Below are 25,099 nucleotides of genomic sequence, written 5' to 3'. Positions count from 1 at the left end.
TTTGTCTTATTATGAATCAGTTATAATTCTTATCTGATGAGATAATTACCACGGTAAGCCTTTTCCATCCAATCCAAGAGTCGGTCAAATAGTACACTATTTGCGTTATGGAATTTTATTGAATGACTTGAGTCCGTAAAGAAAAGCGTGTCGTAGTTTCGCACCCCAGCAACCGTTAAATCGTCGATAAGATTTAAAGTGTGTTGAATGTGGACGTTGTCGTCTGCTGTACCATGGACTAATAGGAAGCGTGTCACGTTGGCTAGTGCCGTCATGTTGTGGACTTTGGAGATTTCGTATCCGAGTGGGTTCTTTTGTGGTAGGTTCATGTAGCGTTCGGTGTATATGGAATTGTAGAGACGCCAATCAGTAACCGGAGCTACGGCCATGCCGTAGTTAAAGGTGTTTCCTGCGTCTTTTTCCAAGGTCTTCAAGGTCAAGTAGCCTCCGTATGACCAGCCCCATATGGATATCTTAGATTTGTCAACATAAGGCATTCCAGCGTATAGCTTGGCAGCGGCTATTTGGTCGCGAGCTTCGTAATCACCCAATCTTTCATAAATCACGGTGGAGAAGTCGTCGCCTTTAAAGCCAGTTCCACGACCGTCTACCACGACTATTATTGCATTTAATCTTGCAGCTACTACCTGGTGGAAGCTAACAGAAAATGTTTTTATTGCGGTTTGTGATCCGGGTCCACCATAAGTGTAAAAGAATACTGGATAGTGGTTCTTCAAAGAGGGGTCGAAATCAGGGGGTAAACACTCATATGAGTTCACAGTAATCTTGCGTCCATGTTCGTCCTCACCAAGGTCCAACTCATGGAATTTTGGGTAGGAGATGCTATATCTTTGTAAGTTTGCAGCAACAGCTTTGTTCTCCTTGAGATAGTATAAAGTCTCACCAATTACGTTACCCGTGACAGTGTCATCTGGATTAGAACGTAAGTCTATTAGCTTTTGGTATGGAACATTCGGCCCTAAGTATGTTAATAGAGCAAAGCGACCTCCAGCAGAGAATTTTGCGGAGTAGACCCCATCCTTAGACGTATCTGTGACTTCCTTCACTTCCAATGGGTTATCCAATTGGACATAGTACAAATGCCGCTCAACGGATGACTTTTTGGTTGAAATAAAATATACTCTATTCAAATCTGGATCAAAGCCAATTGGACCCGAAGTGACATCCCAGTCACCATTGGTTAACAACAGAGGAGTCGGGCTGCGGACAGGAGAATAGTAAACCAAATGGTCACGGCCATTCACAGTTGTGACATCAACATAGCCATCGTATTTTCTGGATCTTTTTGGATCCTTAGGAATACGCATGACATAGGAGTTTGGATCCCACGAGGAATAACTTCCTAGGTTGAGCCTACGCGGAGTGGTAAAAACATCTTCTGAAACATCTTGAATGATCATCGATAGGTTAGCTGAGGTACGATCCACGGATTTAACGAGGAAATCGCGGTCACTAACCCATTTTACTTCGAGTACTATCGAAGTGTCATTGTCGAATGACATCTGTTTCGTTGTACCAGTAGCAACTTCGTAAAAACATAAACTCGATACAGGGATGTTATTACCACTCTTCGGGTACTTAATATTGATTGTCTCAGGGTATTGACCAGCATCACCTTTTTTATAAAGGTTAATAGGGTACGTCTCCACACTCGATTCATCGCTTTTGAGGAACGAAATATAATCTCCTTTGGGAGACCACCATAATGCAATAGAATTACCGAAGATTTCTTCTTCATAAACCCAATCAGGTCTACCATTAAATATTTCTTCGCTTCCATCGGAAGTAACGGCCTTTACCTGCCCGTCTTCCACCGTGTATAAATATACATTGTTGTCCTTAACGTATGCAATGCGTTCAGAATCTGGCGACCAAACCGCAAGAGATATGTCATCGCCAATGAAATTCACATTACCAGCAACGTCTAATATATAATAAGAACCAAAACTGGAGTGTCTCCAATTTTTAACCTTATTCGTAACAACGATGCTGCGCACCAAGTTCGGTGCATTTGAAAAATCCTCGATGGTATAATTATTCTCCTTATATGTAAAGGCATTTCCATTGCTTAAAACTCTGGCAAATGATTCATCAAACGCAGACTTTAAAGTGTATGCGTCATCAATGTAAGTTATGAATAGTCCTTTGTCATTGAAAACTTGGTCTTCTGATTTAACCCAGTTTATTTCCTGGTATGTTGGAGCAAAAGTTCCATTTCTAACGGCCTCATAAGTGACCTTAAATAGTCCATTTGAAGCTACTGCTTTGTAACTAGGCGTACCTCGGAACCTAGCAGTAAGTTCACCCTTTAATGGCAATGTATTGATCAGTAAAAACGATCCCCATACAAGAGCCACAAGAAGCAAACCTATTTTGCTGACAGATTGGACTAGGCGGTTGTTATAATCTTTATATTCATCATCGACTTGTTCAAAGTCATGTAGCGAATATTTCAGCACTTCAGACATCGTAGCCTAACACTGATTTTAGTTGTTCATAAAGTATATTCTCAAGTATTGGTATGTCAGCTGTGTTTAGCATCAAGATATACTCTCTATTATAAAAAAAGTTAATTTGTCTCAAAATAAACTAACTAAACTAAACTATGACAGTTTGACACTCCGTCGGGGTTGCTGGAAACTAATTGTATAGTAATTTTTTAAATATTGCGTCTAAAGAGCAAAATTATTTATGTTTTGTTAATGTTTAAGCGCTAACAATTTCGTAACATTAACTCTCAATATTTATATTCGTTATTGACCATCTATATCCTAACGTTTCATATAAAATTGTAATTTCTTTGGCGTAGTTTACGTCGCGTATTTTTTTATTTCATCTTACAAGATCTTGGTATCCTGTCATTTATGTCTTAGTAGAGTATTTCGTGTGTCACTGTCACACGCAGTGCCACAGTGAAATACTAAATTATTTTTTAAAACCAATGAGCTCCTAATTTCTTAAATTTACATACTGGTTATAAATTGAGTACAAAATAGTCATCTAGTAACTATATTAGTGATGGGCGTGCTCAAGGAAGTTTTGTGTAGCGACCACCTGTCTACCCATCTTTGTCCTACTTTCTTATTACGCGAACATTGCTAAACGCCATATATTAAAATTACCGGTAGTAAATCAAACCATATTAGCTGTAGCTAGGATCCTTGAACACTCGCTAGCGCTTCTTCGTTTTAACGGTGCTAGTACGTCAACGGTATCAAGTATTTGTATCCTTCGTGCGTGATGACTTCCCGAAGTTGACTGTTATTTGGGCATCCCCTAATAAACAGACTTATCAGCCTGCCAACAACATTGGTCAAACAGGATAAAACAACACATAGGTGGGGAGCGGTTCAGACAGCCATATTATGTCAGGGGTAAAGCTTTGTGACGAATGGAATATCCTAGTTTCAGACCCTCAAAAGCAACGTGGCGTTAGGTCCTCAGCATCTTCTTCATCATTTGTTACATATCAAATCTCATTGAAAGCAATAGGTTCTAAGGCTACGGGGAGTGATAGCGATGATAATATCACTGTTGTATATAGACGGTACAGTGATTTTGTCCTTTTACACCAGGTATTGGTAAGTGATCATACCGCATGCATTGTTCCACCTTTGCCGGACAAAAAGGTGTTGAATTACATTGCAGGTGATCGGTTTAGTCAAGCTTTTACTCAGAAACGTTGTCATAGTCTGCAAAACTTTCTCCAGAGATTAGGCCAGCACCCTAAATTATCTCAATCGAAGATATTTTACATATTTTTGACGAGTCCTGATTGGGATACCTATCGTAGGAATTTGGCAGGTGTCGGCAGTACCAGTAATAAGGAAGAAGTAAGTGAGGTTATTATGAATGCTTTTAAATCTGTGCATAACCAAAGTGACGAATTTGCCGAGATCAAGGAACGTAGTGATAAACTTGACCACAATGTCACGAAAATAGATAAGCTGTTCCATCGCGTTGTGAAGAAGCAGGAAAGCATCGCGGAAGACTACAGCAGATTAGGAAACAGCTTGCTGGCTCTACAGGAACTTTCTCTTTCTCCTTCGGAAGCCAATGGCTACAATCCAAACGCCCTGGGGGAGAAGATCAAGATCTTTAACGAGGGAATGAGTCAGATGTCTTATAGTCTTCGCGACTTGAGCAAATACATAGAGTACGAGTATATTGTTGACTTGAGGGATATGGAGCATTATATTGATTCGGTAAAACAAATGATTAAGCTAAAGGACCAAAAACAAATTGACTATGAAGAGCTAAGCGAGTACCTAGCAAGATCAGTAAATGAAAAGAACAACCTTATTTCGGGGTATGGAAGTGGTAGTAACTTTTTCAAGAGTAAGCTTGAGGAGCTTGCTGGCATAAATCAAGAGGCTGCCCGCAGGGAAAAGATCTATAAGTTGGAATCAAAGGTGCAATCCCTTACACTAGAGGTCTCTAGGGCAAAAGTTGTCGCCGATGCATTTGAAAAGGAGGCCCTTAAGGAGGTCGATGTTTTCGAACAAATAAAAACTCGGGAATTAAAGAAATCATTAACAATGCTGGCGGATCATCATATTGGGTTTTATGAGAAGATGGTTAACACTTGGTCTAAAATAGAAGAAGCATTATGATAACCATATAATAGAATCATATATCTGATTAGAAATTGCCGTTTCTTCAAGTAGTGTCACTTTTGTGCTCGCATCTGTTACCGTTTGTGTCTTTTGTGGCTATGCATTTTAAAATCATTTCTTAAGCAATCTAACTCTTGTATTAGGCTGTCGTTTGAGGAATTGATGACTTTCCAATCTATGTCTTCATTAATATCAGTATTGTTCTCAAACGAGCACCTTTTATCCTTTCCATAATACGCTTCAAATTCCGCAGCGGTCAAATATATAGACCAATCGATAGCTGGGAATGTTTCCTTATCCAGCTTCCTTGTAGATTTTGTTCTTGGTTTAGGTGCTTTGTCGTTTTCCCGTACATAGAAGTACCTCAGTAGCATTATCGCTTCTCGTCTTAATAGTCCAGGGATCACCAAATGTCTATTCTCTGGTGAAGTGCTTGAATCCTTGTGGATAGATAGAATAGAGCCATTGCCTCCGAACCGTTCATTGCCGCATCCAAACACAACAGAGCCAATACCTAGTTGTTTTAATGCCGATGCACACATAATACATGGTTCAACCGTTACATACAATGTAATGTCCTTGAATATAGAAGTATCCTTGCGTCCAAAAACTTCTTGAACTTGTTCAATTGCCATAAACTCTGCATGAGCAATACCTGTGAGCGATTTGTTTGTATCGTTCATACCATATGCGATGAGCTTGTTGGTTGGTGTATGAACCATAACGCATGCAACTGGAGTCTCACCATGATCAAGGGCATACTTGGCTAGTCTAAGAGCTGTTTGCATATGAGCTAATGCTGCTTGAGACATTTCTAGGATACTATTTCCCTTGTTTGTTGTTTTTAGCCATTTAATTTGACCTTCCATACTCAATGCTGAAATATATGTAAAAATATGAAAAGCTCTATAAGTTAGTGAAATATTTTGTAAACAAATAAGCTATCTAAAAGATGATTATTCATAACCCTAAAGCACTGGTAATCTCATCTACTACAGGGCGAATAAAGTCTTTCTTGTTAGGTACCATATGCCCGCCTTGATGCTCGAATGACTTTACTTGTTCTTCGCCATAGGCGTGTAAGTATATATCTCGAGCATATTTGCTTCTTACAGATGGCACAGAGTTGTCGCTTGCCCCCCAGATAAATATAATCTTAGTGTTAGAGCCCTCGGTGGGCTTGAAGTCTTGTTGGTACTTTTCAGTGATCCTTAACTGCGATTCGTTTTCTGGGTCTGGTTCAGTATAGGAATACCCTGATACACTTAGAAAGACTTTGAAGGGCGGATGGCTTGGTACCAATTCTGTAATTCTATTCGTGACAATAGCAGCTATGGCAGCCCCCTGCGAGAAGCCCACAATTCCATCGTAGGGCCCGTTTTCTTGAATGTATTTTGAAATCGATGCGATGGCCTTGCTAATATTCAACTCTCGAGAAATATTACTGTGATAGCACCAGGCCTTATTGATTTGTGCATATTCTATCTCCTGCCACTTACTATCATCAATTTCAAAAGGCAAATCACTTTTTTGGAGCTCGATTGGACCATCCATGTAATTGCATTCAATATTCGCTTTTTTAAGCAGCTTCCTAATACCGGAAGACTTCTCGCTGAATAGCTTGGCATTTTGTAGAAAGCCGTGAAGAAATAGCAATCTCGGACCTGACATCTTCCTAATGATCTTTAAACTTTATAACGACCTTTATGTTGACTATTTTGCTGTTTCGACAGGTAAGTAGAAGTAATGAAGTGCTTTAAGTCCGAACAATGCTTTTTAAGTTGCCGAGAGCTCGAAAGTTAACGCATGGTAACATAATCATACCCACGACTAGAACTCGGTATAAAGGTCCCGTATCGATTCAAAGTAACATTTTGGACCGCGAACTAACGGATTTTAGACCAACAAGGCCGAGCGCCAGTGAATTTATGCTGACACAACTTGCCGACATCTGATCACTTAGATATACTGTGTGATTTTAACAATAATCATTCAAATCTACATTTTTAATTGACATCAAATCTCCCTATTGAGACTTTTAATATCTCAATAACAGCATTTTATTACAAGTGTCGTAGTTTAAATTAATATAATGAAACAGTTCAATTCAAACGCATACAGAGCAGATGGAAAACTAGTGAGTTCCCCAAATTATTATATTGTATATATGTTAATTTTAAACAAGGCATACGTCCCTCGTAAACTCTATAAGCGTCAAGAGATAAATTATTTTAATCTTCTTGAGGAATGTTAGCCGTCACCATAAAAAAAAATGCTGCAAAGCGCGCTGATTCCTAATACTAGAACCGTAAAGTATTGATAACCAACTAATAAATAAAAACACTAAAACTTGGGGTTTAGGAACCTCTTTTCAATCGGCCTTGATTTGTTAGAATAATTCTACTCTTATGGTTGGGAATTCCAATTCCACAGACGTGTCTAGCAGTTTAAACTCAGCGGTGATTGTTGCATCAGCTGCAGCAAGTCAAAGTCATTCGATCATTCAAGACCCATCATCGATGTCTTATGTTGGTAGAGCATCTGAAAATGCTGAATATAATCTGGCAAAGGTAATCTGGGATAACAAGCAAGATATGGCTACTCTTGTGCAGAATAATGAAAAGTATCCTGCTGCGCGGCGAAAGACTTTGCGTTATGTACTGGAGAGACAAGGAGATGGGCCGTCTTTTGAAGCACAAATGTACATCAATAGGATTCCTGACTATCTTCCATCCAAGTCAGATTTTGCTCAGAAACTAGAATCATGTAAGGATGGCACATTATTGCTGAATTTGGCAGCTACATTCTGTCAACCCCTACATGAAGTTGAAACAGTAAAAGCATTATTTCGTTTTAGAGACTACTTCTTTAACCACGAGGGCTCGTATAATTTCACGTTTAACCAGTTTGTGAGGATACACCCTCTTATATCATGCATGATGGTAAAATCTAAGGGCCAGAGAGAGAAGGTAAAATGCCCAAAAGCCTTTGTTTCGGAATCTAGATGTCGGATGGATACATCACATAGGGCACGAAGTTATAAAACAAGGTCGAAAAAGCCCAAACTTGAGTGCGATTGCAATGTTACCTACCGTATCGAGATTGATATTGAAGAGAAACTTGTGACCATTCTTGTGAAAGGATTACATACTCATCCAATCGAAAACGTACTGGCCTTCAAGGTATCGGCATTCTTGGTCAATATAGTAGATGAGCTATGTATGAAGGGTATTAAGAATGTCACGCAGTTGCAGTCAATCATGAAGAAACGACTGGAGCCTTACGATTGGAATTCGATTGGATTTTCCCAGATGTTGGCTACAAGGTCTCACTTCAGTAACAGAATAGCGAAATTTCATCCACCAAACGGGCTTGCAAAAGGTTTTGAGCCCGGAACAATTGTAATAACACACTTCGAATCCAAGAAGGATTCCGACGGAGCCCAGGACGAGCAGGACCTTCTTGAAATGGACTTACCGTCCAGCTCGCATACGTCTGCCTCCGATTCAATAACATATAACAACGTGGATGCGTACTTCAGCGAACAGATATCCCCAGAGATGGAGTCTGAGTTAGCCCATTTGCAGAAGTCGATAACTTCTAACCTACATCGTATCCAACAGGCTTCCAACAAGCACCATCGCAACGGAAATTTGGAGTGGGTTCGTAGAGTTTCTCATCAACTATCGGATATGGTCAGACACCTGGAGGAAGCGAACGATGCACTGTAAATTTAGTAATGACTCTATTATCAAACACACAAGTATTCCTTTTCGGAACAGACGGCATGGTCAACCAATTTATCACTATTTCCACTTGTGCTCCTGGTAAACTCAGAACCACATGCATGCACTACGATATCGTGGCTGGAACGTATGCATTGTGTTATATTAACAACGCTTGATACAAGCCGTAAATATTGCTCAGTATTGATGTTCTTGTATCAAACCGGTGTTGGGCAATCTCGGTTATTGAAACTCCCAGTGTCTACATGTTGCCACACAAATTGTGGCAACGTGCCAACAATTTCACAATAGCTTATAGGATGACTTTCAATTCTACCTAGATAGAAGCAAGATGACCGATGTACTGTATATTTGAATCAAGATTGATTTTATAGCATATATTTAAGTATATTATATTATTAATCTAAAACTAGAATACTACTGTGACTGCAGAAGCAGCACATGCAACAGGATTCAGAATAGCATATAAAAACCTAACGGCTCAGTTATGTAATTAAGCTCTTCCTCATCTCATCGCGATTTAAATCTAGCGTCATTTTCTAAAAAAAAGCCGGACACATGAAAAGAATGTAATGTCATCTCGTCTTAAACTTACAGTAAAACATATAGCTTACAACATGAAGCTTAACTGTTCCGTTGACTATTACGTTCAAAACGGTCTGAGGAAGATTAAGCCTTATTGGAATACTCGATCTTCTTATGTTAAGGGAAGGTGGCTAAACAAGACCATTGCACAGGTTTTAAAAGATGAATTCCATTTAACTGAGCTAGAAATTCAAACAAGAATAAAGAATGGACACTGCCAGATATTGAGAGATAATGTTGCAGTAGATTGTAATGTTGATTTAATTCAAAATAAGGATGTCTACGTATCAAAACAGCATAATCATGAACCACCAGTATTGCAATGGAATGAAGAAGCAAGTAGTTCACAGTTGACAAATACCGCTGGCATTCCAGTTATATATGAAGATAGTAAAATTTTGGTAACTAACAAACCGCCGGGAATTCCTGTCCATCCCACTGCATACTACTACCAAAATACCTTAACTGAGGTATTGAAGAACTCACTCGGCTACCGTGTATTTCCATGTCATCGACTAGATAAGATAACGTCAGGCATTTTAATATTCGCTAAAGACCAAGAAACAGCTGGTAAATTTCAAGCAGAGATCCGTGACAAGACAATGCAGAAATTTTATCTAGCTAGAGTCGACGGGGAATTCCCAAGTACGCCGAGAACCTCGACATCACCACTATTTACGTTTGAGCCAAAGAAAAGCTTGAAAGGTGCATTTTCTTCTGTAAAAGAAGCTGAGACTGTATTCGAAAGAATTGGATATGATAGAACTTCAAACCAGTCGCTTGTGCTGTGCAAGCCATTGACTGGAAGGACGCATCAAATTAGAATACATTTGGCAAGATTGGGCCATCCTATTGTTAATGACCCATTCTATAATATAAAAAACACCAGCTATCCGAAAAGAACCCAATTTATGATAGATTATGAAGATTGGAACTCGATTCCTGCTGAAAAATTGGAGTATTTATTTAATGAGTTTATTGATGAAATTGAAATGGTTTGGCGTGGGCTAAATAATAATTGTGATGTATGCGGCGAATGCGGAGAAGAGTTACCGGTAGATCCTTCTATAAAACAGTTGATATTATATCTACACGCATGGAAATATGAAAGTGATGATAAGCATTTTCAAACGGAGTATCCAATTTGGGCCCAAGGTTTTCTGCCATAATATCTGACCTGGTCGTTTATATCTCTAATTCTTTATTCTAATAGACTTTTTATTGTAATAATTGCATACATCTGTTATAGAGGAGTATAAGTACATAACAATTGACCTTTAGCAACAAATAGTTATATGTTGCGGTCACCAGCCAAGAACTTCTCTTGGAATTGCTCTGCATATTTTCAATTGACCATCCGCGAATTCAGCTAACCGGTAACTGCCCTGCTTCACCTTATCACCTTCACTTTCAATAACCCGTATCTTCTTTCTATTACAGTCATACGAGCTTATAATGCTAACATGTGGTTTATTTGGAGTAAACTCTATAATGTTCCTATGCAATAATCTAGAATGGGTAACAAACTGACCGCATGTTATAATTAATATATCCCCAACCTTTACAGCTTTTAGTGTTTCGCCATCTATTTTATCACCTGCTGTATATTCAAATACAGTTACACCATAGGTATTTCCAATTGGAGCTATTAAATTTGGAAACTCTGCGTATATTTTTCTAACAAAGCCTTTACTGAACTTGCCAACCAAATCTAACGCTTTTTCATGGATTTTGCTACTGAAATCAGTCAGCGGTGCAAATCGAAACCTTTCTGGCTCAAAATGTTTTAACTCTTTCCAATATTTCACCGTTCCTACTGGGTCCCTTTCATCAAAAAGTACCCATACATGTAACTGAGAGTAGTTATCAAACAAAAAATAAAAATCACGACATATTGACTTCGCATTGCCTCTCTTGTCAATGATTTTTTCATCACATTCCCATATAAATGAACCCATCAAAACTCCAAGGCTGGTAGGTGCTTTCTTGTCTAGCCACCACCTATCCTTCCTATTGAAAACGAATTCTGGCATACAGGATGCTGCAGATGTGGGTTCTGGAAGTTCCGGACTTATCGTTGGACTAAACACTGGACTGCTTGCATTGGATGGGTCTGCAGAATCTAATTGAGGAGGAGGGGGAGGGGCCATCTTAGATGAACCTAGATCTAGTCCCTTTGATGACACAAAAGGTTTTGGAGCATCAAAAGTCCTAGGTGGTTCAAGGGTCCTCTGAGGATCTGCTGGTGTTAAAGAATGAATAATACTTTTACCTGTAATGTCCCGGAGGGATTTTGAATAATTAAGCTTCTTGGGCTTAGAGTGAATTGATCCAATTTTGTTTTTGCCCATCCTTGCACCAAGATGCTCGCTGACATCACGATTAGAAGTTGTAGTTGCTGATGGAGGTGGAGGTGGTGCACCTTTCTTCAACAATACTTGCTCAATTGATGCAGAATCATCTTTTTTCATCTTTGCAGTGGAAGCGTTTGATTCTGCAATCGAGGACGCAAGACGAGAAGGAATGGGATCGTTTCCTAAATTGTTTATAGGATACCTTTGATAAGCAGCGCTTCCTCTGATCATTGGTGTATCAATAGGGATCATTGATGCAGATGGAATTAATGTCATATTGCTTGCTAGGGTCATAGGTGTTTTATTATTCTGCACATTGGGTACTTGATATGACATGGATAAATCGAAATCAAGATCAGCATAGCCAGTACGAACCAGAGAACTAGATTTATTTGATGTTTTCCGACTGTTACCTAAAGACGCTGCTATCGGTATTAATTTGACGGGTATGGAGTACTCGTCGCTTGGAGATTCATCACTAGTCATTGGAGCTGATTTGGGCTTGTATTCACTGGAAAACAATTCGTCGTTGGCTTCAATACCGGGAGTCATAGTATCAGATGATTTAAATCCTGAATCAACATATACGTCGTTCACTAAATAACCTCCATCATGACAATCGCCTAAATCTGTCATTGTGTGAGTAGACATGGGGTTTAGGTTGAGACCAGTTAGCTCATCTGCAGATTCAAAACTTTTTTTATCTAAATCATCAATTCCGGAGTTAGGGTAGTGATCCAAGACATAAAATTCATCATTATCAAGAGATCCTTGACTGTCTTCTAGTGAAGCTATGCTCTGCTTTTCAGCGTGCTCTATTTTGGACTCAACAGAAGGAGTCGGAGATGGTACATCCTTCGTGTAACTGTTTGCTTTAAACTTATCCTTAATCACGCGAGGTTCAGATAGTCCCACAGATGGTATTCCAAAGCGATTCATAGTTGGAGAAACACCAAATTTCTCTGTATTTGACAACTTAGCAATCCTTTTTTTTAAAGCAGCACGACGGGACTCGTCGCTACGTCTGTTATTCCTGCTTTCGAATCCCGTCAAACTAGGAAAATCAACAGGTATGCTCATACTGATATTAGCATTACTGTAATCGCCCGAATCCGTTGGAGTTTTTTCTTTAATGTCTGTAGAACTTCTAGGTAGTATGTCAGCGGCATGTTGAGCCCCAGAAAAGTCATTGTCATCGGTAGTAAAATAATCCGAATCAGAAATATCCGTTTTACTACTCTCATAACCCCACTCATAGTTTTTCCTCTCACTTCTCTCACTGTTTTCCTTCTCTGCCTTCTTTTTCTTTAGCAAGTTAATCTGAGCATCATGCTGGAGTTTCTGTTGGCCCTCCAGTTGCGAAAGTTGCTCTTGAAGACTCAATGGCGGTGATCCATGATTTGTTGGGCTCCCTGAATCATTCTTAATGTATCCTAGATTAATTGGTGACGCAGAACATCCCTTAGGAATCTTCACCGGAGTAGGCTTGCAGCTCAAAGCTTTTGACATCAACTCCGATGGCAGCGGGAAAACAGGTCCCCTCTGTTTTTGAACCGGCTCCGTAGATTGTCTAGGCTCCTCGACAGGTGACCGTTTACCCCTTGGAGACCCCAGCGTTGCAGCGCTTCCCCTCTCGATCCCAACCGAGACTTTTGGGGTTTTACAAACCGCGCTTGACCGCATAAAAGGCATTTGAGCTGCAGGATCCAATGATGGGAAACCCCCAGTAGAACCATTAGCACCGAATTTCAGACATTCTTTTAAGATAGTCACAAAAGTCTTTGGAAATATTCCTTCATTCTGGAGCCCTTCTGAGTCCACAAAGTGTCCATAGTACCACTGGTTATCTTCAATTGATATTACTGATATAATTTGATCCTTTTCAAAATGCAAATCCACATTGTATTCCGAAACGTATGAATATTGTGCTATAACCTGGAACGGGACCTCTGGATCCTTTCCTTCGTTCATTATTCCTGTTGTGCTTCCACTTGGCAGAAACTTGTTGTGGTAAGAAGAAATCAGGTACAATAAAGACGGACCGACATCTAAACAATTCCCTTAAAAATGACAGAAAGTGGAACAAAGACAGAGCAGAAAGGACCAAATCCAGAATTCAGATCCAGGAGTTATAACTTGCTTAACTGGAGATCTATTTTGGCTTGTCGCATTTGCTAGTATTAAGAGTTGCCCTTAGCTGTAATTGGTCATCATGAAGATCGCATTACTTCTCCGCCAAGTCATAAAGTTCGTGATTAAAGACGCGAATATTGAGGTGTTAGGGGGAAAGATCTTTGCTATATTAAAGATTGAAGAGCTTTTGCAACTGTGGGGACTGCTACGAACAGGCAGGTTGGCAAAACTGGCGAGGGTTTTAGAGCGTTGTGGTGCTCTGCCGGCGTTGCTAGTATTATACCCGTTAGCGGTCAAGGTCAAAGGAGAGTACGAGTGGTTGTCATGGAACGGGACGATGCTTTTAAGTATGCTGCCAGTGGCGCCGAGCTTGCCGGATTGGGCTGTTTCTCTTGCTTCTACAGAGTGTGTGTTGGGCGTGCTGAGCAAGCGGTTGACTTTTGTCCGACGTTGGTTTGAGAACATGACCGTTGAAACTAGAATTCTAATCAGACAAGCCTTAATAAGTGTATGTATTCCGCTGCTAAGGAGGGTGACTGTGAACCCGGGTCCAGTGGAACAGTGGCTCTTTGGCAAGAGGTCTATCCTGCATGATTTCCTTATATTTTATTCTGCGTGGAACGTTGCCTCTATTTATAAATTTGTGAAGCAGTCTCTCTATAGAGTGACGGACGGTAGCGATAAGCGGAAAGATCGAGCCAGGCCCTCAAGCCATCACGCAGATATTGAGCCGTCGAATGTTAACTCCAAGCACTTGCTCTACCGACTCCGCGAGATGGACGAACTGTCAACGAAGAAGTACAACCGCTATTTTGATAGGTTGCTAAGTTGCACTATTCGGAGGAACTTTACTATATGCATGAAATGGGCGCTTTGGAGACGCAGCATTAACTGGTTGTTCAATTGTAATACGTCCTATATGGTTGGTCACCTTCAGAAATCTGTCGTGATAATGCTCACATTTTTAATCCTCAATGGCGATGAATACCTAAGTGTCAATACGGACGCTCTTAAATACCTTTTTCATTGCATTGTCACACAAAAGCTAGGCACATTGGACCCTTCAGCCAAGTATTTCCTGCTGTTAGCTGGCCTTAACTTTGAGTTATATAATGTACAGCGCTTAGTTAAGTGAACAATTGAATATGATGTAACTTTTTATTTTTTTGAGGGGCTGTCTAGAAGTAAGTTTATTATGTACTAGTGTATTATAAACTGCCTTCTCACTATTACTTGTCCGAAAGACCAGGAGCGTTCTTGTCGCCCTGTAGCTTTAAAAGGATTTCCTTAAATTTAGACCTGTCGCGATCACCTATCTGATCGGCATCATCAACATTTATTAATTGCAATACACGGTCCCAAAGAGTGTTATCTTGATTAAAAAACTCTTCTCTTTCCTTCAAAAACTGCTCAGCTTCGGCCTTTGATTGTTCTAATTGATGTTGCTTTTTCTTATTGTACACGTCGTAGAAATCATTAATATGCTGTTCAGCTTCCTCTTGTAGCTTACGTTTAGCTTCTTCTTCCACACGATCTCTTTCTTCAATCTCTAACTCACGCCTTTTCTTCCAGTTGTTCATGATTTCCTTTGATTCCTCTGCAACGCTGCTTGAATCAGAGGCTACATACCGATCTTCACTTCCAACGTCACTAAATGCATCATCTGACATTGTTCTTTCTTTATTGGATATACCTCTATAGGAATTTGATTAGCACTAATACAAGATATGTGAAACACTGATCCTTTAGAGCTTTTATCTTGAGAAATCCTGTTTACAACCACATTTATGTATTTAAAATGTACATTGTCAAAAGCTTCAATGATATCTCCCCTATTGAAGATAAATCTGGTCACGTGCTAGACTCACAGACTAAAATAACACTTAGCTATATAGTTCTATGCATGTAACTACGATATCTATTATATGATCGTGATTGAGACATTACGCCCAATGTGTATTACTTCATTGGTGTCGAGATTGACCACCTTCAACCCTCTCAGGTTGTGGTAATAGCCGGGAATGATTCCGATGCAGTTCAATTCTACTTCATAAGTTTCACCTGGGGCGATAGGTGGCACCTTATAGTCGTTAGAAAGCAGTATAATACCTTCGTAATTCATTTTTAGACGAATATCTTGGGATTGTTGAGCTCTAACTGAAGAATAGTATATCACAAGGTTCAGCGAAAAGGTCGAGGCATTGTCTATCTGGAGAATCAATGGAAACTCACGGCCACACGGTACAGGTTCTTTGAGGTCACGGATCTTGAATGTGACACCGGAGCCAAGTTTTAGGCCGGATTGATGAAGGCATGATGCGGATGAAGAGTACCGTTGGAAACCACCAGGTCCAGCAAACGAGGCTGTGGAACCAATATATGGAGTTGTGTAGCCGGTTGATGGCTGAGAAGGTAGGGCAAGAGAAGTTTCTCTAAGGGTTTGAATTGTCTTCCTTAATGACACTTCTGTGTCCCATACCGTGACAATTGGATGCATTTGATGTTCTCTTTTAAGTTGGTATTCTACAGTGATCCGAACACGGTGAGGACGGTTCTTGTTTTCAGGAAGCTGGTAATTGATACTGTGGCTGTCAAATTTGGTTACTGTTAGTGGAAATTCTATCTCCCACATGGGATATACCACTACCGAAGATATGTCATCGACCAATTCATATCGAATGGATGAGATCATCATTTCCGGGTCCGGAATAAATTCACATATCGCCATAGAAGCCTGAAAGTCCAACGATGAAAGGATAGTATTCCTGGATGACAGTGTTAAATTTCTCAGCCGCATGGTCAGCAGCGTATGTATTGGAAGAGATACGAATTCCTCTTTTAAAACATTTTCATTTACCACATCATTCGGTCGCTTCTCGTGCAGTTTTAGTTGCTTAAAAGTAGGTAAAATTTCATTATCAGGAACAAAGGTTGTAGGAACTTCGTTCTCATCAATCACTTGGTATTCTAGTTTCAAAGTCATTCGATTCTTATTGCTATTGTTCATGCACAAATTGGTGTGGAAAATCTTATTGCGTATAAGCTGTTCATCTAGCTTCCACAACCTAAATCCAGGAGGTCCAGCTGCCTTCCAGATCGATGCATCGCTGCCCTCGTAAACAACAGCTTCATTTATATTGACCGTGAGTTTTTTTGGTTTGCAACTTGTCGGATTATAATGGAGGTATACAGGAAGGTTCTCATCGAAGATAACGAACCTCCGCGAACAATGTAATGTCTCGAGCTCCTCAAGAGGTGTTTCCAACGATAGATCTAGATCTGAGATTGGAACCAACAGCTTCATCTTACCGCCATACACAGTGTATATGATAGTCACTGCAGAGGACGCTATGTTATTTCCAATCGAAACACGTTGCAAAGTGTTTAAGGTTATACTTTTGCTACGGCACGAAGAACTTCCTCGCGCTCGGAATCACCAAAGACAATGGACTACCTTATATGATTGTTATCGTTACGTTATTTACAAGGATATTATTTGCATATATACTATAAATATATCATCTTACCCGTCTCATCGAATCCAATCTTACGATCCTTTTTATTATCACGAGATGTAGTACCATAACGGAAACCAACCTTACCCACTGGTTTGTTGATAAATTTAAACCTAAATCTATCACCTTCCCTAACCTCACCATACACTACCTTTTTCAGGTCTTTTTGATCCTTGTTGCCGTTCAAGCCTGAAGTTTCAGTAACATTAGTTAATTTTTCCAGCGTTTTGGCTGCTGGTTCCAATTCAAGAACATTAGCTGCATCGATAGGTCCAAAAGGCTCCGATTCCGCTAGTGTTAGTATACGGGAAGAAAGGGCCTTGCTTGGAATAGGAATTTCACTCAGATTCTCATGACTGCCTGTGCCAAACACAGGGAACATCTTGAACATCGTGTCTGCCATGGTTTTTACATGCTGTGATATGCGGTTCTAAATAGAACACTGTTAGTAAAAGGAACAATTGGATATATTAGCGAGTTAATTATTGCACGGCTGAAGGGGCCTCTAGAAAGTCTGGTCAGAGTAATTATAAAGTGAAACCATGTATTTTGTCTTAAAGACTAATCGATTTTAATGTCTCATCATATCGTATTTCTAGATGCCACTCAGTACTACAATAACCCCCAAGTTTGAAATTTAAGAACATACCTGTTTTTCCAGTTTTTCTTCCAATTCGACTAATCTCACAACGGCCTCAACCCTGGGCACTTTTAAATTGAACTTCTTGGATATTTGTTGGACAGGAATTTTTTCTACTGCTACCATATGATAAATTGCATGCCTCGTTTTATCATCTAGTATGTGATTAGTCTTGCAGTGATCATTAGATGGAAATGGCTGCAATTTGCGAGATTTATTAGGTTTCAAAGGAGTTCTATTTGACACAACAAGAGTGTTATCAGCGGTAATAGTAACAGCATTCCCTGTAACTGGATCAACCAAAGATTTACCATTCTCAATATCTGGTATAATATAATTAGGCTGATGATCTGTTGGCGGCGAAAAGTATTTATTGTATAAATACTCGCCTTTAAAGTTCTTGGGACCCAAGAACTGCCTCATTGCATACTTCAAATTAGAATCACCTTTGCCCCTCGATGACCTGCCCAACAGATGATATGGGTATTGTGGGTATGCATTTTGGCGGCCCGAAGCATGTCTTCTTTGTTGCTTCACCACCTCTTGAACCAAAGGCCTTGATATACCTTCTGGTGATGAAAATCTCTTAAAAGACAACATCATGTATTATCCCAAATGATTCTGCGAGACGAACAAACACGAAACAGCTCAATTCTCAACAAAACCCGCACTTGGTTTAACTGGTGCCGTATCATCAGTTGTGATCTCCAGTAAGCGAAAGCGTTGAACAAAAAATTTTCAACTATCATCAATAACGGTAATTACCCGGCTCAACAGCCCTAAGTTGCTACCGCCATAAGACGAAAGGTATCAAGGTCGAAAGCACATACGTACTAAACCATTAAAGGCTTTGTATATGCGCCAGAGTATCTTTAGTGAGCGGGAGGCTGTTATTGCACCTTTTTAGTTCATTAACTGCAAAACTAAACTGGCGTCTTTTCTACACTGTTAAATAGTCAACGACAAGGTGTAACGGCCTCTTAAATGCAACTCGAATCTACATAAAGTGCATTATTTCTTCTATAACTGCGCAATATTGTCATCCTCTTCGGCAAAGCGATTCAATTACCTGGCGGTTATCTTGAATCACGTGACTGAAGGATAGTGGGCGCGTAAATTGCGCTAGATTCAAGAGATGTATACACTTGTATACATATTACTACGCATCATATATCAGGACTGGTATAAAGAAGGAGAGCAGTAGACGTTATGGGCGAAAGTTCGCGACAGAAGCTATATAACCAAAGCATACAAGATGCATACAATGTGCTTTTAAACCAAAAACGAGCTTCAAGATCGTCTGCAACCATAGAGAACGACGAAAACGAGGAAGAGCCTACAGAAATGAGTGAGTTTAGCGATTCTGAGGGCGGTTATAGCGATGATCTAATTCAAGAAGATGAGTTTCTTGCTCAAGAAGAAGATGAAGAGTACTCGCGATTTAAGAAATCAGTAATTCATGACCAGGTGGATGATGATTACGGATGGTTAGATGATGACGAGGATACCGATTACACGGAAGAGGCAGATCAGAGCTTCATTCAAGACAATGGCGAAAGCAGTTATTCATCAAGAGAAGGCTCGGTTCTGCACGAGATCTCGTCGAAAAGCTTCTCGGGAAAGTGGTTACTGATTGGGATTATTACTACGGCTTTGATCTGGTTCATGGTTAGTCCGTCCTCAAGGTTGGAGAATATTGAACGTGAATTGAAGCACACAGGCATGGGAGGAAGACAGGATCAAGGTACTAATAGCTTAGATTTGGACTCTAATATCAAGGTGATTATCCAGCAATTTGAGAAGAACATTAAACGTATTCTACCTAAATATATGAAGAAATTAGAAATGGATGTCGCAGACCTAGAATCTAAAGTCCAGAAGATTGATCAGCGTTTGCTGAATCAAAATATTACACAATGGGAGAAGGATCTAATTACGAATTTGAACGATAAACTTCCCGAAAAGATTCCCATTGTTATGGAAAATGACACTGGGATGTTATTAATTCCAGAGTTGCACGACTATTTGTCGGCTATGATTGGACACGTTGTGAGGCAGAGTGTTACTTCACTGCCTCAGTTCGATTTCAATCTGAACGATTACGTGAAAGAAGTTCTCAAAAATAACTTCCAGTGTGTTGACAAGCAAACATTCCTGGATCAACTGCAGGGAAGTTTGTTTTCTACAAAGAAAGAGATTTTAGAGGAGCTAGAATCTCGCCTGTCGCATGTTACAAACTCGGATTCTGTATCACAACAGTATTCATCCGTTTTGATAAAAAAGCTTGTACACAGAATTTACAATGCTAACCAGCATCAATGGGAGTCAGATTTGAATTTTGCTACTCTAGCACAAGGCACGAACCTTCTTAATCACCTATGTTCAAAAACCCATCACGGACCTGTTGGGCCTGTGGATCTATTACAAGATTGTACGAGCTGTACGTCTACATATTGGAACTGCCAGCCTACTGGATGTACTTGGGCTATCAGATTTTCTGAACCTATGTTTCTTACCAAACTAGGCTACATTCATGGCAAGTTTAGCCATAACCTTCACGTTATGGCTGCAGCTCCGAAAACCATTAGGGTTTACGTGAAACTAAATGAGGTCAAGAGGAGACCACCTTCTAACTTTGAATACTGGAGTAAGAGCAGTTCCTTTATCGCTTTAGGTTCTTGGGACTACGACATATTTGATAGTCATATTAGGCAAGACTTTGAGCTCCCGCAGTGGTTTATACAAGCCAAGATGCTTGTACGTGCAGTAGCTTTTGAAGTTGTATCGAACCATGGAAATCAAAAATATACTTCCTTAAAAAAGTTCGTTATTAATGCTGTTACTCCACAAGATTTGCAGTTAATGGATAAGTTTCCTCAGGACTGGAAAACCAAAGTACCGGACTACTCGGTTATGATAGATGAAAAGGAACGACTCAGAGCTTCTCTCGTTGCAAAAAGACATGATGCGGATAAAGTACCTTCATTTGGGGATGACGAAATTGATACCTAATTCCTCCGATGCTTCGCTATGATAGCGCATTTTGAACAGTAATAGCCGTTTCTTATCGGTGTAATTTTTTAGGTGTATTATTTGGCGTAATTATCCATTTGGAGTCCATCAGTAATCCACAATTTTGCATAATATATCATTAAAACTTTTCTTACTTCGTGATAAGTTTAGTAATTGCATTTTTAACATGATCTACACTTCGTGTCGTTGTTTTATATTGACGCATAAAAACACAATTAGAGTTATGATCCTCCAATGAAGTTATAATAGACACCTAGTTCCCCTATAATCAAACTTATTGGTGCTACCTATAAGTTGTAATTTTATACCGCTATGGCGATGGGTTGGGTATTCTAATCAGCGGGTATGATTGGCTTATTTTTATCACTAATAACAGGATGTTGATGTTATTCCACCTAACTTTCTTTTTGTCATCTCTAATCCTTTAATAGATACTTAGTCTTTGGATTTGTTGATATTCTTTTGTTGGCGCTTAAGTTGCTACTGAAATTAAATTGTTCTTCCCCTTATTTTTGGGTGCCATAACTTAAAGCAATTATTTAAGTTACCAAAATTAATACAAATTAGAAGTGATGGGAAGTAGGTGGTGTGGGAATTAATTAAGAAAATGAAGGAATTGTATGTTGACATATGTTTGGAATATTTAAGCGAATAAAACAAAGAATTGCAGACGGTGAGTATGTCTCTGTGAAGGGTAGCCTAGTTCATGCTATTGATGAAAAGGAATACAATAGTATACTGCCCATCACCCTGTTAATTGATTCACAGGAAAGGAAGTCATATGTACGCCAAGATAAGCCTTCATTATTATGTATATGGAATGGCGTTCAATGGCCGGTTGATACCATTGAACTGGTTGGCACGAGGATGAACCTGACGTTTGGCGGTGACCAACATGCTAACTTAATTACAGTAAGCGTAACTGACGATGTCAAAGGGCTAAAATCTATGTTTGTGAACGAGTCCATGCATGTATCTAATGAATGCGTATTGATTTCTACGTCAATACCCTTTCGGGTTAAATTAGAAAGGACTATAATGCTACAGCGGTTCGAGAATTGGTCCATGCACAAAACTCTTACAGCCATGTTACTAGCAATAATAGGTACACGTATTCATGATACACACCTGGTTATGAGAGGCATATACCCCTTTGCGGACTGGTGCTATGTATTTATTAATGATAGGTGGGTTAAGGCCTGGGCATACGTGCGTTTTTCGCGTGAGCAAGGCAAGAAGAATTCTACTGAAAATACAATCCAATTTTTCAAAACCAAGAGTTTGTCGAAGAAAAATCTCATTTGTTCAATTGATAGCTCTGATTTCGCTGAGGAGGTATTTTTTACTCGGGACACGTCCACATGTGATCTTTCTGCGTTGAAGATAGATAACTTACGAGCATTTTTATCTGAAGTGGACACAATTAAGTACGTGGGCGATGTTCGAGTTTTTACAAATGACAGAAAAACACGAGCTTTCGAATATCGAGGCGGTTCTCCTGATATTGAAAAATTGAAAGTCTCCAAATACTCTAGTAGTAATAACAGCACAGTGAGCACTATTGAAGTTTCCGAGGATAGCTCTCCGGTGAGAAAGGTTCACGGACTTCTCATTAGACCACTACCGCATAAAGGAATTCATCACTTGGAGAGTTTGGTAAGGTTTATATTACCAATTATGGATTGTCTTCGGCTCTATGGCAGACCTGAAGGATTCCTTCTTGACCACAAACACCAAGACTCTTTGCTCTTTGGTCTACCAAAATTACCTATCACAGATTACCTTGCACAAGAAGAGCTGAAATTACTGGAATCTGAATCATTCAATAGAGAGCACCCTCAAAGACAAATAAAATCCTTTGTTTGTGACCAATTAAAGCTTGATAGATCAAATTTGACGTTTGGTATAGTTCACTCGATGAAAGAAATTGCCAGTAGTCTACCTTCTACTGCAGCATTGAGCAACACCGATTTTTGACCATGAACTTTGCTATAAACTCTATACCCCCCATATATTTTAACTGTATAAAAAGGTGCCATTGAACTCTTTAATCCATGTAATCCCTTTGACATGTGACGTGACACAAAGTATCTTACGACTACAAATAATATTAATACTTCAGTAGGGGTAACGTTTCATTAACAATTGGTTATCTATCGACGCCTAGTATGCTATACATCTCCTATCTGATTAGAAAGATGAAAGCTAAGACTGTACTCCTTCTACTTGTCTCTACTCTGGTGCTAACTGTCGCAGAATCAGATGAAACCGCGTACGACAAAGCCGAGAGGTATATACAAGAGACCCTAAATCCATATATAGCTGACGCTGCATCTTTTCAGAGATACGTACACTCTCATCCAGATGAATTTGAGGTCAAAGAAATTGATGAGGACAACGCAGAGTTCTATGTTAAGAGTCCAAGCTGGGTTAAACTAGATAAAGGTGATTTCAACTCAGCTATCAGTAAGCTGGGGAAAAAGCATAGGTACTTGAGAGGGAAACACCTCCAAATAGATGACGATAAGTTATTCTTAAGTATTGAAGACACCAACTTGTTTGATGAGTTACCAACATGATTCGATTGCTAAAAAATAACCGAGTCTGCGAAGTTTCGAACCAACTATCAACAATCACTTTAAACGAGATAATTGGCCAAAAAATTTGCCACCTAAAATGATGAATTAGTAGTATTTACTATGATATATAATATGGCAATAGTATTTATAAGAACTTAAAGACGTTTCTTCCGAGTTATTTAGTGCTATTAAAAAATGCAGGCTCCAGTTATATTCATGAATGCGTCCCAGCAGCGTACCACTGGTCGTGAAGCGCAAATATCTAATATTACAGCAGCTAAGGCAGTCGCTGACGTTATTCGTACTTGTCTAGGACCTAAGGCAATGTTAAAGATGTTGCTAGATCCAATGGGTGGTTTAGTACTAACAAATGATGGTCATGCAATTTTACGTGAAATTGACGTCGCACATCCTGCAGCAAAGTCTATGTTGGAGTTGTCACGTACTCAGGATGAAGAAGTTGGAGATGGTACTACCACAGTTATTATCCTTGCTGGTGAGGTTTTGGCACAATGCGCGCCATATATCCTTGAAAAGAATATCCATCCAGTCATTGTCATTCAAGCATTGAAGAGTGCACTTTCGGATGCGTTGGAAGTTATAAAGCAAGTGAGCAGACCTGTGGATGTAGAGAATGATGAGGCTATGAAAAAGCTTATTCACGCTGCAATTGGCACAAAGTATGTGAACCACTGGTCTGAGAAGATGTGCGATTTGGCATTACGTGCTGTGAAAACAGTTAGAATCGATATGGGAAAGACTTCGGATGGTGAGCAAAATTATGAAATTGATACGAAGAGATATGTCCGTATAGAGAAGATTCCAGGTGGTGATGTTATGGAATCCACCGTATTATACGGTGTCATGTTGAATAAAGATGTCGTGCATCCAAAAATGTCTCGTAGAATTGAAAATCCTCGTGTCGTACTTTTGGATTGTCCTCTAGAGTACAAGAAGGGAGAATCGCAAACTAACATTGAGATTACAAAGGAAGAAGACTGGAACAGGATCCTACAAATAGAGGAAGAACAAGTCCAATGGATGTGTGAGCAGATATTGGCTGTCAAACCAGACCTTGTGATTACTGAAAAGGGTGTTTCAGATTTGGCTCAGCATTACTTATTGAAGGGTGGATGTAGTGTTTTAAGAAGAGTTAAAAAATCTGATAACAATAGAATTTCCAGGGTCACTGGTGCTACAATTTCTAACCGTGTAGAAGATTTGAAGGAATCGGACGTTGGAACTAACTGTGGATTGTTTAAGGTTGAACTAATCGGTGATGAGTACTACACCTTCATAGATGAATGTAAAGAACCAAAGGCATGCAGTATCATGCTAAGAGGTCCATCGAAGGATATTTTGAATGAAATTGAACGTAATTTACAAGATGCTATTGCAGTTACTCGTAACGTGATGTTGTCACCTTCCTTGTCTCCAGGTGGTGGTGCTACCGAAATGGCTGTGTCTGTTAAGTTATCAGAGCGTGCAAAGCAATTGGAAGGTATTCAACAATGGCCATACCAAGCTGTTGCGGATGCAATGGAATGTATCCCCCGTACTTTGATCCAAAACGCGGGCGGTAACCCTATTAGAATTTTGTCTCAACTGAGAGCTAAGCATGCACAAGGTAAATACACAATCGGTATTGATGGAGACACAGGTAAGACTGTGGACATGCAAGAATACGGCATTTGGGAGCCAGAAGTCATTAAGCAACAAAGTATTAAAACTGCTATCGAAAGTGCTTGTCTATTATTAAGAGTTGATGATATCGTTAGCGGTGTCAGAAAGCAAGAACAATGAACAGCTCTATAGATATACTCGCATCCATAACCAAGTAGGTAACACCTGTATAATACTGTTATTGTTTCTAGAAA

At 39.6% G+C, this 25,099-nt stretch overlaps 15 protein-coding genes across 15 annotated transcripts; 8 read left to right on the top strand and 7 right to left on the bottom strand.

The window, feature by feature from the left end:
- Window positions 1-29: 29 nt before the first annotated feature.
- Window positions 30-2,489, bottom strand: DAP2 (dipeptidyl aminopeptidase; the record flags this gene model as incomplete). Its single annotated transcript, XM_018133668.1, has 1 exon — window positions 30-2,489. The coding sequence occupies one exon, from the start codon at window positions 2,487-2,489 to the stop codon at window positions 30-32; it is 2,460 nt and encodes an 819-aa protein (XP_017989169.1).
- An 897-nt stretch (window positions 2,490-3,386) lies between these two features.
- Window positions 3,387-4,634, top strand: SNX4 (Snx4p; the record flags this gene model as incomplete). Its single annotated transcript, XM_018133669.1, has 1 exon — window positions 3,387-4,634. One exon carries the CDS (start codon window positions 3,387-3,389, stop codon window positions 4,632-4,634), a length of 1,248 nt encoding a protein of 415 aa, XP_017989168.1.
- Window positions 4,635-4,711: 77 nt separating this feature from the next.
- On the bottom strand, window positions 4,712-5,506 carry TAD2 (tRNA(adenine34) deaminase; the record flags this gene model as incomplete). Its single annotated transcript, XM_018133670.1, has 1 exon — window positions 4,712-5,506. One exon carries the CDS (start codon window positions 5,504-5,506, stop codon window positions 4,712-4,714), a length of 795 nt encoding a protein of 264 aa, XP_017989167.1.
- A 91-nt stretch (window positions 5,507-5,597) lies between these two features.
- FSH1 (putative serine hydrolase) lies at window positions 5,598-6,308 on the bottom strand (the record flags this gene model as incomplete). The annotated part of the gene is made up of 1 exon (XM_018133671.1): window positions 5,598-6,308. The coding sequence occupies one exon, from the start codon at window positions 6,306-6,308 to the stop codon at window positions 5,598-5,600; it is 711 nt and encodes a 236-aa protein (XP_017989166.1).
- A 737-nt stretch (window positions 6,309-7,045) lies between these two features.
- Window positions 7,046-8,368, top strand: AW171_hschr74192 (HGL171Cp; the record flags this gene model as incomplete). The annotated part of the gene is made up of 1 exon (XM_018133672.1): window positions 7,046-8,368. One exon carries the CDS (start codon window positions 7,046-7,048, stop codon window positions 8,366-8,368), a length of 1,323 nt encoding a protein of 440 aa, XP_017989165.1.
- A 587-nt stretch (window positions 8,369-8,955) lies between these two features.
- Window positions 8,956-10,137, top strand: PUS6 (pseudouridine synthase PUS6; the record flags this gene model as incomplete). The annotated part of the gene is made up of 1 exon (XM_018133673.1): window positions 8,956-10,137. One exon carries the CDS (start codon window positions 8,956-8,958, stop codon window positions 10,135-10,137), a length of 1,182 nt encoding a protein of 393 aa, XP_017989164.1.
- A 135-nt stretch (window positions 10,138-10,272) lies between these two features.
- BBC1 (Bbc1p) lies at window positions 10,273-13,293 on the bottom strand (the record flags this gene model as incomplete). Its single annotated transcript, XM_018133674.1, has 1 exon — window positions 10,273-13,293. One exon carries the CDS (start codon window positions 13,291-13,293, stop codon window positions 10,273-10,275), a length of 3,021 nt encoding a protein of 1,006 aa, XP_017989163.1.
- Window positions 13,294-13,534: 241 nt separating this feature from the next.
- PEX35 (Pex35p) lies at window positions 13,535-14,590 on the top strand (the record flags this gene model as incomplete). The annotated part of the gene is made up of 1 exon (XM_018133675.1): window positions 13,535-14,590. The coding sequence occupies one exon, from the start codon at window positions 13,535-13,537 to the stop codon at window positions 14,588-14,590; it is 1,056 nt and encodes a 351-aa protein (XP_017989162.1).
- A 94-nt stretch (window positions 14,591-14,684) lies between these two features.
- Window positions 14,685-15,125, bottom strand: CLC1 (clathrin light chain CLC1; the record flags this gene model as incomplete). Its single annotated transcript, XM_018133676.1, has 1 exon — window positions 14,685-15,125. One exon carries the CDS (start codon window positions 15,123-15,125, stop codon window positions 14,685-14,687), a length of 441 nt encoding a protein of 146 aa, XP_017989161.1.
- Window positions 15,126-15,376: 251 nt separating this feature from the next.
- Window positions 15,377-16,759, bottom strand: TRS65 (Trs65p; the record flags this gene model as incomplete). Its single annotated transcript, XM_018133677.1, has 1 exon — window positions 15,377-16,759. One exon carries the CDS (start codon window positions 16,757-16,759, stop codon window positions 15,377-15,379), a length of 1,383 nt encoding a protein of 460 aa, XP_017989160.1.
- Window positions 16,760-16,962: 203 nt separating this feature from the next.
- Window positions 16,963-18,213, bottom strand: MRPS35 (mitochondrial 37S ribosomal protein mS45; the record flags this gene model as incomplete). Its single annotated transcript, XM_018133678.1, has 2 exons — window positions 16,963-17,400; window positions 17,620-18,213. The coding sequence occupies 2 exons, from the start codon at window positions 18,211-18,213 to the stop codon at window positions 16,963-16,965; spliced, it is 1,032 nt and encodes a 343-aa protein (XP_017989159.1).
- A 606-nt stretch (window positions 18,214-18,819) lies between these two features.
- Window positions 18,820-20,622, top strand: MPS3 (Mps3p; the record flags this gene model as incomplete). Its single annotated transcript, XM_018133679.1, has 1 exon — window positions 18,820-20,622. The coding sequence occupies one exon, from the start codon at window positions 18,820-18,822 to the stop codon at window positions 20,620-20,622; it is 1,803 nt and encodes a 600-aa protein (XP_017989158.1).
- A 651-nt stretch (window positions 20,623-21,273) lies between these two features.
- On the top strand, window positions 21,274-22,620 carry TPH3 (Tph3p; the record flags this gene model as incomplete). The annotated part of the gene is made up of 1 exon (XM_018133680.1): window positions 21,274-22,620. One exon carries the CDS (start codon window positions 21,274-21,276, stop codon window positions 22,618-22,620), a length of 1,347 nt encoding a protein of 448 aa, XP_017989157.1.
- A 221-nt stretch (window positions 22,621-22,841) lies between these two features.
- Window positions 22,842-23,222, top strand: AW171_hschr74183 (HGL180Cp; the record flags this gene model as incomplete). The annotated part of the gene is made up of 1 exon (XM_018133681.1): window positions 22,842-23,222. One exon carries the CDS (start codon window positions 22,842-22,844, stop codon window positions 23,220-23,222), a length of 381 nt encoding a protein of 126 aa, XP_017989156.1.
- A 195-nt stretch (window positions 23,223-23,417) lies between these two features.
- CCT3 (chaperonin-containing T-complex subunit CCT3) lies at window positions 23,418-25,025 on the top strand (the record flags this gene model as incomplete). The annotated part of the gene is made up of 1 exon (XM_018133682.1): window positions 23,418-25,025. One exon carries the CDS (start codon window positions 23,418-23,420, stop codon window positions 25,023-25,025), a length of 1,608 nt encoding a protein of 535 aa, XP_017989155.1.
- Window positions 25,026-25,099: the final 74 nt, after the last annotated feature.

The sequence above is a fragment of the Eremothecium sinecaudum genome, chromosome VII (assembly GCF_001548555.1).
Source record: "Eremothecium sinecaudum strain ATCC 58844 chromosome VII, complete sequence".
NCBI lineage: Eukaryota > Fungi > Ascomycota > Saccharomycetes > Saccharomycetales > Saccharomycetaceae > Eremothecium > Eremothecium sinecaudum.
This window is presented reverse-complemented; position numbering and strand designations above follow the sequence as displayed.